A 15,554-nucleotide genomic window follows, 5' to 3' on the forward strand; every position below is an offset into this window, starting at 1 on the left:
GGATATACTACGGCCATCCGACCCGGCCCAGAAACCCGTGATTCGCTGGAAAAGGAAACGTAGGTTTCGCGGAAAGACATGAGTATCAGGCGACGAGTGGCTAATCTGCCCTTACCTTCTGTTCTGTAGCTAACGTTCAATCGCTGGAAAATAAATGGGACGAACTGAAAGCACGTATATCCTACCAACGGGACATTAAAAACTGTAATATCTTATGTTTCATACAGCTGTCGGGTTATACACTCTATCGGCAGGACAGAACAGCAGCCTCTGGTAAGACACGGTGCGGGGTCCTATGCATATTTGTAAACAATAGCTGGTGCACAATATCTAAGGAAGTCTCAGGGTTTTGCTCGCCTGAGGTAGAGTATCTCATGATAAGCTGTAGACCACACTATCTACCTAGAGAGTTTTCATCTGTATTTTCGTAGCTGTCTACATAACACCACAGCCCGAAGCTGGCACTAAAACCACACTCAATGAGCTGTATTCCACCATAAGCAAACAGGTAAACGATCATCCAGAGGCGGCGCTCCTAGTGGCCAGGGACTTTAATGCAGGGAAACTTAAATCAGTTTGACCTAATTTCTATAAGCATGTTAAATGTGCAACCAGAGGGAAAACAATTCTAGACCACCTTTACTCCACACACAGAGACACATACAAAGCTCTCCCTCGCCCTCCATTTGGCAAATCTGACCATAACTCTATCCTCCTGATTCCTGCTTACAAGCTAAAATTAAAGCAGCAAGCACCAATGACTTGGTCTATAAAAAAGTAGTCAGATGAAGCTACAGGACTGTTTTGCTAGCACAGACTGGAATATGTTCCAGAATTCTTCCGGTGGCATTGAGGAGTACACCACATCAGTCACTGGCTTTATCGATAAGTGCATCGAGGACGTTGTGCACCCAGGGATGGTACATACATTACAGGCAACATTCGCACTGAGCTAAAGAGTAGAGCTGCCGCTCTCAAGCTTATAAGAAATCTCGCTATGCCCTCCAACGAACCACCAAATCCTGGACTTCCTGATGGGCCGCTCCCAGATGGTAAGGGTAGGTAACAACACATCCGCCATGCTGATCCTCAACACAGGGGCCCCTCAGGGGTGCGTGCTCGGTCCCCTCCTGTACTCCCTGTTCACTCATGACTGCAGTGCCAAGCACGACTCCAACACCATCATTAAGTTTGCTGATGACACAACAGTGGTAGACCTGATCACCGACAACAATGTGACCTCACATGAAGGTATGCTACTGAGATAATGAGTTTGTTTGTTTATTTTGATCCCCAGTAGCTTTTGCAGAAGCAGCAGCTACTTTTCCTGGGGTGCTTCCTTAGCTAAAGGTCAGCTGCTGAGCTGAAGGGATGCTACTGGGCTAAAGGTCAGGAATTGACATTGATTGATGTCAGGTGATTGTCTACTGGTATTTGAGGCAGTATTCACGTCACACAAGGACACTAGCTCTGAGGGACACAATTCACATGATTGATAACAATAGCTATGTCATTTTGTACTAATCAATCAAACGTAAGGTTATATTCAAGAAATACCTGTAAAGAGAAGATGATATGTGGCATTAGCCAAACATGCAGTCCTGCCAATACAGTTTGGACTTGTTGCAGTAAAACGGTCTTTCTCTTGACAGAGTGGGTTGGGGGCATGGCATACCTAAACCAAATCCCTTGGCCCCCTATTGGCCCCTTTTGTCTTCAACACGACGGGATTGACATGGAATTTAGAGTTTAGTAGCTCAGTTTCCAAACAGTTGCCTTGTGGAACTGTCATAAACCGTCTGAACTTGTGTCCGGGCACCTGTTTACATGTTCTCTCGTTAGAGAAAGATATGAGGCACCTGTTTACATGTTCTCTCGTTAGAGATAGATATGAGGCACCTGTTTACATGTTCTCTCGTTAGAGAAAGATATGAGGTCTGGAAGCAGCTTAGGGTACTCCAGTCCTCAGTTTACTTTAGCCTAGCCAGGTTCACTGTAGTCGGTATCAAATCAAAACCAAATCAAATTCAAATGTATTTGTCACGTGCGCCGATGACGACAGGTGTAGGTAGACCTTACAGTGAAACGCTTACTTACAAGCCCTTAAACCAACAATGCAGTTTTAAGAAAAAATTGTCTTAAGAAAGTATTTACTAAAATAAACTGAAGTAAAAAATAAAGGAAAAAAATATATAATAATTAAAGAGCAACAATACCGGGGGTACCGGTACAGAGTCAATGTGCGGGGGCACAGGTTAGTTGAGGTAATTGAGGTAATATGTACGTGTAGGTAGAGGTAAAGTGACTATGCATAGATATGGGTGATACAGTCGGTTAGGCTACAATTGCGTTTCGCAAGAAGAATTCATAGGTTTAGTGGGAGAAACACAAAGTGGAACATTCCCATAGATGTTTACCGGTAAAACACACACACACACACACACACACACACACACTCCCATTCCCCCCACCATAACCTTCCAAATGATCTAGCTTGCTATTTACGAAATGTGAAAAATAAATCTGATATTGATTAAGGATGATCACCACGTCTTTTGTCATGAAGTGCAGGTAGCCTAGCAGTTAAGAGCATTGGGCCAGTAACCAAAAAGGTCTCTGGTTTGAATCCCCAAGCCGACTATGTGAAGAATCTGTTGATGTGCCCTTGAGCAAGACACTTAACCCTAATTGCTCCTTTAAGTGTCTCTGGATGAGAGTGTCTGCTAAATGACTCAAATGTAATTGTGTTAACAATATTTACAATATTTTGCTTTGGTTCCTGTTTGGATTCATTTACACAACAACTTCCTCTACTTGCTAAGGATGGCCTCTTATTGGATGGCCCACATTGGTGGATACTTTATGAGTATGTTTCTCTCTCCCACTCCCTACTCTCTTCTTTTCCTTTCTCTATGACATCTCTTCATCTTCCCTTTTCATCTCTCCCTCTCGTGTTGTTTTCCCTCTATATCACCGTAACAGAGTCAGAGTGAGGTCAGATATACACCACCTGTCACACAGACTGACACACGTTGACAGACCAGACTACTAGATTTACATTTACTCCCTTTAGTCCCTTTAACAACATCCCATCTCTCACACAAAAGGTCCCTCCATTCCTCTACTCCTCCATTCTTCCATCCCTTCATCCCTCCAGCCTTCTCTTCTTTAACAACGTACATTATTTATTTTTTACAGAAAGGACAGGAAAGACATGTGGCTAATGTGTACTCTCTCGCTCCCTCTCTTTCCTCGATCATTCCATCCATCACTCCATCTTGCCATCCCTCCATCCATCTCTCATCAAAGACCCACTAAGGCAGGTTTAGTCGGTTTTCTTTGCATGACAGTTTGTTAACATCATGGTCAAACACAGTATGCACTACCTGATGAGGTCACTCAGAGATCAGTCAATCAGGTTTAACTGTCAACGAGGGACTTTTATGTTGTCAGGCAGGGTTAGGGAGTAACTGATTACATGTACATGTAATCTGTTACATGTAATCTGATTACAAAATAATTTTACCAACAAAAATATTGTAATCATATTACAGATACTTTTGAAAAACTAGATAATTACTTCTTGGATTACTTTTACATTTTTTTTTTGTCTTCTGTTTTCTCAATGACATTTCATTCAGCTTTGAAAAAAGGCTCATGATTAAGTTTGTTCCATCTGAGCGAGACTTACCTGACCACAAGTCAGAGACCACTATGACACACCAAATGTTTGTTGGATCCTTTTTGTCTTCTTCTTTGGCCTCTTAAAGGGAAAGTAATCCGATTACATTACTGAATGGGGGGGGGGGGGGGTTGTGTCGAGGAGCTGGGTAACACTTTGATTGACAGATAGTGGAGTGATGAGGTATGATCTAGCACTTAGTAAACAGGGAGACTTCTGGGAAGAAACACAGAGGGGCAATACTAAGGCCTGAACATGTGTTATCAGAGCAGTGATGTGATTATTAAGGTGGATGTTTAATAGCACTGAGGTATGTACCTGGTGTTTACTCTGTCAAGTATAAGCAAATAGGTCTGATTGATTGATAAACATTGGTTAAATATTGAGAGACAACATTGGGTTACTTGGAGATGACAGACTCACATCTGTATGTCAATGGCTGTTGGATGTTGGATGTAGTGTGTGTCTGTATTTGTGCGTGCTTGTCTGTGTGCAATATTTTGTGAATGGTAAAGAAAATCTCAAAGAACCCTCCTCATTGAGAACACGTTCTACGACAGGCATAGAAGTCCACCCAATCCAAGGCAGCTCCTTCTGCTCCAAAGCCTGTTTCATCTCTTATCTCAACACAGAAATTAAATCCTCATCTCTCTCTCTCTCTCACTCACTCACTCTCTCTCTCTCTCTCTCTCTCTCTCTCTCTCTCTCTCTCTCTCTCTCTCTCTCTCTCTCTCTCTCTCTCGCTCTCGCTCTCTCGCTCTCTCCTTGTTTGTCAGAGAGTGTAAATGAATCCTTCTCTCCCGCCCCGAAGGGTGTGTGTGTGTGCGCTCGTGTGTGTGTGTGTGTTAGGCTTGGGCAGTATAACGTATACCAGGATATTTTGAAATGCAGGGGTAACTTAGTTAACTATCTAAGTAAGATGTGCCAAATAAATTATCTCCAGCTCAGGGCTCCAGCTATGCATTTGGTTTGCTAGCTTGCAAGATCTTCTTAGTTACAGTATTGACTATCAATCCCCTCCTGGATAAAGATCCCATCTGCCTAAATTGTTTTGTACAGAATTTTATTCGTATTTTTATTATATACCGTGTATATATTATGTTTGGAAAGAAATAGCGCCCCTTGTGTGCACTGCCTGTAATACCGTATACCCCGTTTTGGTACAGGAACGGTATTACGGTATGAAAATCTGGATACCGCCAAACCCTAGTGTGTGTGTGTGTGTGTGTGTGTGTGTGTGTGGCCGCAGATTAGTCCTTAAGTTCCACCCTATTGTACATCTCCCCCACTGGCTTTTCATAGGGAATCAGGGAAAGTAGAAAGTCAAGGTGTGGTGTCTTTAAATGAATAATCCTTTAGAAGACACTCACACACACAAACACACGCACACACACACATACACACTTGGCGTGGGAACCCAATAGAGTAGGGCATCAACATGTGCGGTAGGATACTTTCACATCAGGATTTTGACTGAGCTGGAAGCTGAATAGAGAGAGAGGGAGTCCCATGACAAAAGTTTGACGGCTCCCTTTTCTTTGTCTTTTTGTCTCTCCCAGTGTTATTTTTCTCTCTTTCTGTTTTATCCATTGTTCGTTGACAGGCCTATGTCTGTGTATCCATGTGTTTCTCTGCGCACATGTCTGAAGTAGCATGTGGAGACCATGGCCTCTCTCTTTCTGTCTTTACGCTCTCTCTCTTTCTTTCTCTCTTTTTCTGTCTTTACTCTCTCTCTCTTTTTCTCTCTCGTTCTCCCACTCTCTTTGTCTCCCCCTCTCTCTCTCTCTCCCTCTCTCTCTCCCTCTCCCTCTCCCTCTCCCCCTCTCTCTCTCTCTCTCTCTCTCTCTCTCTCTCCCTCCAGTGGAGTAACCTTGCCCTGCTTCTGTCACTCTGATTAGCATGAGTGTGGAGATCAGAGGAAAGAGTGCAGGAAAGAGAGGGAGAACTTGACCAACAGAGAGAGCGAGGAGAGAGGGCAGACTTTCCTTTCCCTCTCTTTCTATCTACCCCCCCCCCCACCCCCTCCTTCACTTGTATTTGTTAGAGAACCCCCCTGTAAGAGTGAGGTCAAGAGTTTCAGGAGGTAGCTAGTGACATGTCTGCTGGTCATGTGAAGTGGTCTATGATCTATGAACCTGGGACTGTGTTTGCTCAACGTTTCAGCCGCAACAACCTGTAGGGGTGTTCACCATGCACCTTGTGGTGTACACACACACACACACACACACACACACACACACACACACATTCACATCTGTATGGCCAGACACCACAACAGACTGTGAGGTCCTCTTACAGGGCCCCTGGGATCCTGGGCCTAATTCCATATAACTTTGGCCTTGCATTCCTACCCCTGTCCCTTCACCTATCACATCCCCTACCCTTTCACCTCCACGAGGGGCCCTCCATGATGGGTATAACTTACACTCACACTACAATCACGAACACACTACCCGTACAGACACACACATAGCTATCACAACCACCTCACTCTTTACAACCCACATCCGTACAGCTCCAAACCCTGTCACCTTTCGCACCCCCTCAACCCCCCCCCCCCCCCCCCCCCCCTCTCCTCTCACCTCAACCTGTATTCAGGGGTAGATGTAAAATAGTAAATGAAAATCCGGGGCACTCAAATTAATATGATGTGCTACTTTTGGTATGGTATGGTATGGTATGTGTTCATTTGTGGTTTTCCATCATCCATTTCGTATGATATGTTACAAATAACAATTTGATATTTTACGAATTGCAATTTGTACAATATTTTAAGAATTTGCAATACATATGATATGAATTCCAATTTGTTGTGGCTAACGTTGGTTGGGTGGCTAACGCTGGGTGGCTAATATTAGCAAATCCAGGGGTTAAGGTTATGGGAAGGGTTAGCTAACATGATAAGTAGTTGTAAAGTAGCTAAAAACAGTAAGTAGTTGCAAATTAGCTAAAATGCTAAAGTTGTCCACGGTGAGATTTGAACACGCAACCGCTGGGTTGATAGACGTTCCCATTATAAGCCTACCTATCGATGCCGACCAACCACCCTCCTTTCATTTTTGTCTTCAATAACCTTCTGTTTCATGTAACCATACCAAATGTAACATGTACTAATTTGAGTGTCCCGGGTTTTTGTTTACTGTGCCACGTCTAGTCTATGAGACCAGGCTGCTCACCTCCCCAGGACGCAACCGACACCCTTTCATCCCTAATCGCATTGAAACGCCATCCCTGACCCTTGACCTCTAGCTAGCCCCTAGCTGGCCCCTAGGAGCCCCTAGCCCAGGACTGCTGCTGGGTTGTTAATCCTCTATGAAAGGACCTATATTGCATTGTTCCCGGTCCCAGACGGTCTCAACATTGACTGACTGACAGACTGACTGGCTGTTCATGAGTAGGCTTCGACTCTGTGTGTAGACCTACACACAGAGTTTCTCACATGAGAGGTTGTTTTCCGTTCCCGCTCTGGTTTCTAAGAAAGGAGCATGCGCATTGTTCTGTGAATGGGCTTTGGTATGTGTGAGATGGCTTATGTACTTTATCTATGCTAATAGTGTGATGGATTTGAAGTTGTTGTAGGTATTCCAACGAAGCATAACGTGCAAGGACTATTGAGACATGCACCTATCTTAAAAGTCCCTGCATTGGTTAACTGTTCATTTTAGAATTGTTTTTTTTTTTTTTTAAGAAAATGAAAGCACCATGTGGCCTTGCACACAAAGACAGGTCTGACATGCTTTTAAGATATGTGCCTGGTCGGTCCCTCAGATCCTCTGGCCTTTTAGTTGTTCCAAAGGTCATAACCAAACATGTTGGTGAGTCTAGCCTTCAGCCACCATGGTCCTGACATTTGAAACAGCCTGCTGAAGGATCCGAGGGCCTCAGAAACTGTAGAAACCTTTTTAGAAACCTTTCTAGCTGTGCTTTTCAGTCATGCTACAGTATCTATTTTATTGATTTTATCCCATTTTATATATCTTAAACATTTTAATCTATTTTAATGCATCTCTCAGTCCACTGTTATTAGTGGGGTTTTTTTTACTCTCTTAATTTGTCCAACTTTGTTTTACCGTCTCGTTTGTATCTTTCTCACCTTTTATTATTTTATTTCGGACTTTGAAATGCATCCGCTTTCTTTAAGAAATGTGCTTGATGAATAAAGGTTGATGTGATTATTGAAATGGGCAGGGGGAGACGTTTTAAAATGTGTATTCATTTTGAACAAAAGCTGCATTAAGGTTGACGCGTGATTGATAAACTACGATAGCAGATCCCCTATGTGTTCCCCATGTAAGAGCTCTACTTATAAGATAGTGGTTAGACTGGCCTGGTATGTGGCACCCGGTCTTTTCCTCTCTATTTCTGATCATTTCAAACATGTTAAATGTGTTGTGTATTTGTGTCAGTGGCATGATCAAACCCACTACGCATCTTTAACAAAAAAATCACGGCGGTTGTTTATTCCTCATATAACACTTTTCATCGTCATAAGATATTAGTTAGCAGACGTGGATCCAAATTATAGATCAAACACTTATTCTATATTATTCCGTTGGTTCAATTGTACCCGGCAAAGACAATCAAATCAAATGGAGCACTTGAAAGTGTTGGTCCTAGAGGTTAAGCCTGGTACTGTATGTGGTTCTCTCTCGCAACTCAATTCAAAGGGCTTTTTTTGGCATGGGGAACATATGTTTACATAACCAAAGTAAATGGAATAGGCAATAAAACAAAAGGGAAATAAACAAGGGAAAGATGAGTAAACATTACACTCACAAAAGTTTTTAAAAGCGTATAGAGGTTTCAAATGTTTTATTATTGGCTATGTACAGTGTTGTAAAAGTGTGCACGTAGTTGAAGTATAAAAGGGAAAAGTATTCAGACCCCTTGACTTTTTCCACATTTTGTTACGTTTACAGCCTTATTACAAAATGGATTAAATACATTTTTAAAAAATGATCCGCAATCTACACACACTACCACTATCATGGCACAGCGAAAACAGATTTGGGGGAATTTTTGCAAATGCATTAAAAATCCAAAACAGAAATATCTTATTTACATAAATATTCAGACCCTTTGCTATGAGACTCGAAATTGAGCTCCGGTGCATCCTGTTTCCATTGATCATCCTTGAGGTGTTTCTACAACTTGATTGGTGTCCACCTGTGGTAAATTCAATTCATTGGACATGATTTGGAAAGGCACACGCCTGTTTATATAAGGTCCCACAGTTGACAGTGCATGTCAGAGCAAAAACCAAGCCATTAGGTCGAAGGAATTGTCCATAGAGCTCCGAGACAGGATTGTGTCAAGGCACAGATCTGCGGAAGGGTACCAAAAATTGTCTGCAGCATTGAAGGACCCCAAGAACACAGTGTCCTCCACCATTCTTAAATGGAAGACGTTTGGAACCACCAAGGCTCTTCCCAGAGCTGGCAGCCGAGCCAAACGGAACAATCGGGGGAGAAGAGCCTTGGTCAGGGACGTGACCAAGAACTTGTTGGACACTCTGGCAGAGCTCTAGAGTGTACCTGTTTTAGCTTTGTCATTATGGGGTATTGTGTGTAGATTGATGGTGGGAATTAAAAAATATATACATTTTAGAATAAGTCTGTAACCTAACAAAGGCACTGTAGGTTGTATTTGCAATGCTGTTTGTGCTCCACTGGTTGCCCTTTTGCCCTGGCAACGACACAAATCTTGCTGCTGTGATTGGATAGTGCAGGTTTCTCTATCTCTCCCTTGTGGCTCAGTTGGTAGAGCATGTGGCTTGCATGGGGCTTGCATGGGGCTTGATTCCCACTAAGGGCTTGCATGGGGCTTGCATGGGGCTTGATTCCCACTAAGGGCTTGCATGGGTCTTGCATGGGGCTTGATTCCCACTAAGGCCAACCATATGAAAATGTATTCCCGCCTCAAGTCGCTTTGGATAAAAGTGTCTCCTTAATGGCATACAGTACACAATGTAATACTAACGGTCTCTCTCTCTCTCTCTCTCTCTCTCTCTCTCTCTCCAGGGGACGACAGGAGAACCGTGTAATGGGTTGGACTGTAGTGGGGGATGCAATTGTAATCCAGAGAAAGGCAGCAGGGTAAGGCATGAATACATCTCTATTCTCTCTCCCTCTCACACACATTCACTGTGACCGACCCGCTGGATCCGGTCTTATGTACCAACATTTGAAATAGTGTTTTTTTACATTGGATAAAAATAGAGACTTGGATCTAGAAAATCGGATATCATCGACTACAGTTGAGGAACAATGGGAAAGTAATTCTGCTTTGAAAGTTGATACACTTGTAACCCCACTTTTGAGAAAATGGCCCTTGAACGTTTTGATACACCTGTTGGAGAGCTCTTCTTCACACCCTCTTAAGCTTTAGCCCCACCCATCTCTTTAAGGATTCACATGTGAGGCCGTGTGCTAAACACGTGAGTGAGTATGGTAGTGTATTAAACAACCAACGATTTCAACGATTTCCTCAGTAAAGTAGCTATGAGCAAAATCTGTGCTAGTGAGAAAAGAACGTGAACGGGTTAATTCAAGAAAAGCAAAGGTGTTACGAATGTAAATGTGTTTTGTATTTTTTTTTGTCAGATGCACGCACATACACACACACTCTCCTTTAAAAGCGTGCCTACGCACTAAAATCAAACTCCTTTTGTTTTAACATCTTATTTAGATCCCTCAAGCACCAACTGACCACTTATAGTTCAAGAGCGTAAATGAATCAGTCATTCTAAAAAGATAGACATTAGCCAGAAATGTGTTGCACACTTACGTAGATTATTACTTTAATAGTCTTCGGAAAAATATCCTCTGCTGTTGCTGCCGTGATGGCTGGTTTATTTCGTCTTCTGTCCTCGTCTCCACAGTATATAGGAGAGTCCAAGCTCAACGGGTCCTAACCATACCTGTCTAGCTGTGTTCAGCCCTTTGCTGAAGTTGATACCTGCAGGCTAGGAATAGTCATAGTCAATTACCTTACCTAACCCTGATCTGAGAGAATTAGACACACACAACCACACACACACACACACACACACACACACACACACACACACACACACACACACACACACACACACACACACACACACACACACACACACACACACACATAGTGCACACACATACGAGTGCTCGGACACACACACACACACACACACACACCTACACACACACCTACACACACACACACTATCCCTGCTTCTCACCTGTAGCTACTTGATAACCTTTTACCAATGTGGTCTCATGCAGTGACAATGCCCAGGCTAGACGAATCTGGATGCTGGCCAACAGGAATGTTTCCCTGTGTTCTGGGCTAGGCAGGTCTAGATGTTGGCAAACAGAGATGTTACCCTGTGTTTCTCCCTAAGGCCTGACAGTGGCTCCTTTACCTGCTCTGGCCTCGCTCCAAGCCACTGTTTGTTCTGTCCTGCTACTGCTCCACACCTTGTAGAGTCTGTCTGTCTGTGTCTGTCTGTCTGTGTCTGTCTGTCTGTGTCTGTCTGTCTGTGTCTGTCTGTCTGTGTGTGCCAGCGATCACTCCCAAATTCTAAATGCCAGGGGGAGGAACACTAGTGGACACATGCCCCACCCCTATCCATTATCCCTCCCATCCCCCTTTCACCCTTACCTACACCCCTGCCCCCCGCCCCTCACCCCCTAACAAAACATTACCAGATCATGTCCCTGAATTACTTTTTGTGCGTCTCAAATGGCACCCTATTCTCTACGCAGTGCACTAAGTTTGACCAGAGCTCTATAGAACCTGGTCAAAAGAAGTGTACTACATAGGGAATAGAGTGCCATTTGGGACTCAAGCCTACAACCTCACCTCGCCCTCTTGCCGACAAGAATTGTTTTGACACGGGGGGAGGGGATAAAGAAACAAATAAAAACAACGACATCACTGGGTTGATTTATGATCGGATGAATAGAAGAAAAGAACGTGAGATGTTTAACATGACGTCTAGCTAGTGCTAACTGCTGCCGACGTGTGTGACACTAATATCACAGTAGCCACTAGCCAGTAAGCACAAACTATTTAACAATTCGAGCAACTTAATTCTAAAACATATTACCATTTTGAATAATGCAACCAAACCATATCCCACTCGAATAATGCTAAAATCCACAAGCATGTGCAGGAAATTAAAGAGTTTATTTTCTCGTCCGCACACATTAAACTAGCTGATAATACAGCTATTAGACCCAGTGCAGTCAAGCACAAAAACAAAACACTATTGAGATTTAATGCTACGGCAACCATTTCAGAATGTAACTATTATTTCAGGTAAAAAAATGTAATAAAACAAGTCAAATTTTGGGGGGGGGGATGACTACATTTCAGCTGTTTTGAAAACATGGCTGTGCTAAAACAATTTTTACTGTAAGAGCGTTGGCTCGACGAGACAATTCTGTTTACACTGCCCTGCTTCGGGGGGGGGGGGGGGGGTCGTGCTCTACCTCACATGGAGGCTGCTGAAGGGAGAACGGCTCATAATAATGGCCCGAATGGAGTACATGGAATGGTACCAAACCCATGGCTTTCATGTGTTTCATACCATTCCATTCACTCCGTTCCATTCCGTCCTCCCCTCAGTAGCCTCCGCTGTTCTGGAGGTAGCGGTCGAGACATGACAAGTTCACAGTGTAGCCGAGGGTATTTTTAACGAAAAGTATATGTGTGAAGACCCTGTAAGTTAAGGGGGGGGGGGTATAGCATTGTAAAATAGCACTGGGTGGGTTCACAACAGCGTAGTACTGACAGCTACTGTCTACCGCAGAAAATAACCATGTCCTTACCTCGTAGACCATGTCGCAGGAGGGGTCAGCTAGAGAGGGCTCATACCCTCACGTTATCACTTGGCTTCCTACCCCACACAGCGAATAAACAACTTCAAGAATAGGACAAGGAACTGGTGATGGAGTGAAAGAATAATGGAAGGAACAAGAGGACGCGGTGATAAGCAAAACAATGAAATAAAAGAGGACGATATCGAAAGTAGAGTGGAGACTCCCATCCTGACTCGTGTCCTCCGGACAGATGCCCTAGACACTTCTCGTGCCAAAACGTTTGTGGTGGTCTGATGTGGTGTGTATAGATTTAGATGAGTGAGACAGGTTAACCTCTCAGGGAGGCTGTTTTCTACGCCTCAAGCCTCATTCAGACCTTCTCCCTTTGCCAAAGCAGATTTTTTTTTATCATTGCCAGTATCTGTATCACACCCATGATGCATCATGCTAATGTTTTCAACACTTGATGTAAGGTTTAGTCATTAGGTATGGCTACAGGACAGAACATTGAATTATATGGTCAAGTTCAATAACATGAGTCATTGTCTGTGGATTTGACACTTGCAGGCATGGTCCAAAGAAACATTGTAGAAACATATCATCCTAAAGTATTTCCAATTCATTTGGCAGAATACCCACCTCCAGTTGGAACAAGCTGTTTAGCCCAGGGGACAGAGAAAATGTTCCTCTCTCTCTCTCTCTGGGGCTCTTTCTCTCTGTGTCCCTGTTGATCTCTCTCTCTTTCTTTCCCCATCTCCCTCTCCTCCCCTCTCCCTCTCCCCCCTCTCTCAACCCCCCCCCCCCCCCCCTCTCTCTCTCTCTTTGATTCTCTATGTTTAGTCTACTCTGACTGAGTGCACCTTTTTAGATCAGTTTTGCCTCTCGTGGCCTTGATCTATCTGGTTATTTATTCTGTGTGGTGCAGTTAGAATTATATTGGCAAGCTAAAAGGCTCCACACACACGCAAACACACACACACACGTTGTTTTTCTAATCCGACTAAATAGCTTTTTATGTTGTCAGATGAACTGATATCAAAGTGAATCATTTTAGCTTCGCCAGTGGGCTGCAAACATCTCACACTCTCTCTGGTTGGCTCGGTTGGCTCAGACCGACCGTAGGTGTGCTGAGCAGCTGTCGGTGTGTGTGTGTTTGCGTGTCTATGTCCATGTCTGTGTCTATTCCAACGCAACCTCCAGAGATTGAGTTGGGTTGGTCTTATTCAGTACGTGTGTATGCGTTAGTCCCCTTGTCCATGTCTGTGCCTCAGCTCCCTAGCGGCTTTCAGCAGTCTGACACACTAGTCTTACCAGCACAAGGACCTACTTACTACCTCTACGGTACCCAGTCTGTAGCCAAACAGCAATTACCTAAGGGCTGTCTGAGGCAGTACACACACAGTGGGGCTGCAGCCTACACTTACACAGACACACGGATAGAGGCCTTGCAGCAAATAACATAGTGGCGACTATATTACGCTCCACACACACACACACACACACACACACACACACACACACACACACACACACACACACACACTCCTATTGTTTAACGCCAACCCTAAGTGGAGGGTGTTGGTTTGTCTCTGCTCAGTTTTCTCCTGTCTCAAAGGCACGTTTTGAGGTATTTGTCTTAACCACAGATCTGGGATCAGATAAGACTACCACAGACGTCAACCACAATGGGGACTTTACAGAAAAAGAAAGACACGAGATCAGTTTAGGCGGAAATTGAGAAGCACGCTTGAGGTAGACGTAGGTATTTAAATCTGATTATATCACCTGAATCATAACCTTAAACATAAGCAAAACTTGCACTGGAAGCATGTTTGAGTGGAGGTTTGTCTTCTAATCTACTGATATAGGATCCGATTAGCCTACCATTATAACAACCATAACCATAACGGGATGACATGCCAAACCGACATAAGATCAGTATCTAAGCCCTACAGAGTATCATCCCTATTCCCCTATTCCATTGGAAGCTATTAACCCCATATCTAGGATCAGATCAGCCTACCACCCAATAACCATAAGTGGGGATCAGTGTCTCAGGCAAAAGACATCCTACCTCTACCTCAACCAGCCATCCTACTCTCTTAGAAAAAAAGGGTTCCAAAAGGGTTCTTTGGCTGTCCCCATAAGATAACCCCTTTTGGTTCCAGTTAGAACCCCTTTTTGGGTTCCAGTTAGAACCCCTTTTTGGGCTCCAGTTAGAACCCCTTTTTGGAACCCCTTTTTGGGTTCCAGTTAGAACCCCTTTTGGGCTCCAGTTAGAACCCCTTTTTGGGTTCCAGTTAGAACCCCTTATTGGGTTCCAGTTAGAACCCCTTTTTGGGTTCCAGTTAGAACCCCTTTTTGGGCTCCAGTTAGAACCCCTTTTTGGGTTCCAGTTAGAAACCCTTTTTGGGCTCCAGTTAGAACCCCTTTTTGGGTTCCAGTTAGAACCCCTTTTTGGGCTCCAGTTAGAAACCCTTTTGGGCTCCAGTTAGAACCCCTTTTTGGGTTCCAGTTAGAACCCCTTTTTGGGCTCCAGTTAGAAACCCTTTTGGGCTCCAGTTAGAAACCCTTTTTGGGCTCCAGTTAGAACCCCTTTTGGGTTCCAGTTAGAACCCCTTTTGGGCTCCTTGTTACGCCCTTTGTGGTAAGAGTTGGAATCCAAAAGGGTTTTACCTGGAACCAAAAGGGTTCTACCTAGAATCAAAAAGGGTTCTCATATGGGGACAGCCGAAGAACCCTTTTAGGCTGTAGATATTTGCTTTTTTTTCTACGAGTGTACACATCGCTTAGCCATCTCGGCCCAAGTTACACCCTCCAAAATGGACACCGTGCCAGCTGCATTATGTCATTCTCCATGTACATTTCCACCTCCACCCTTTGTCTTAGCTGTCTCTGAATCGATGATGCCATACAATAGCAGGACGGCACCATCAAGTGATTTCTAATCAGGTTATTATCTACAAACGCCTTAATGTAATAAATAATACTGTGACATATTGGAACATTTCCATTTAGAGTCTAGGCTTAGAGGAGGATCAGCTGGCAGGGAAACATATCGACAA

The 15,554-nt window shown here is 43.8% G+C and overlaps 1 protein-coding gene across 6 annotated transcripts in view; it reads left to right on the plus strand.

Annotated features, from left to right (window-relative positions):
• col4a6 (collagen, type IV, alpha 6) overlaps positions 1 to 15,554 on the plus strand; it is a 186,916-nt gene that overhangs the window by 78,438 nt on the left and 92,924 nt on the right. For all 6 annotated transcript variants that reach the window (XM_036957759.1, XM_036957757.1, XM_036957760.1 and 3 more), the window contains exon 4: positions 9,703 to 9,777. In XM_036957759.1, coding sequence (XP_036813654.1) covers positions 9,703 to 9,777 — 75 coding nt within the window. The remainder of the gene's footprint in view (positions 1 to 9,702; positions 9,778 to 15,554) is intronic.

The sequence above is a fragment of the Oncorhynchus mykiss genome, chromosome 21 (genome assembly GCF_013265735.2).
Source record: "Oncorhynchus mykiss isolate Arlee chromosome 21, USDA_OmykA_1.1, whole genome shotgun sequence".
Taxonomy (NCBI): Eukaryota; Metazoa; Chordata; class Actinopteri; order Salmoniformes; family Salmonidae; genus Oncorhynchus; species Oncorhynchus mykiss.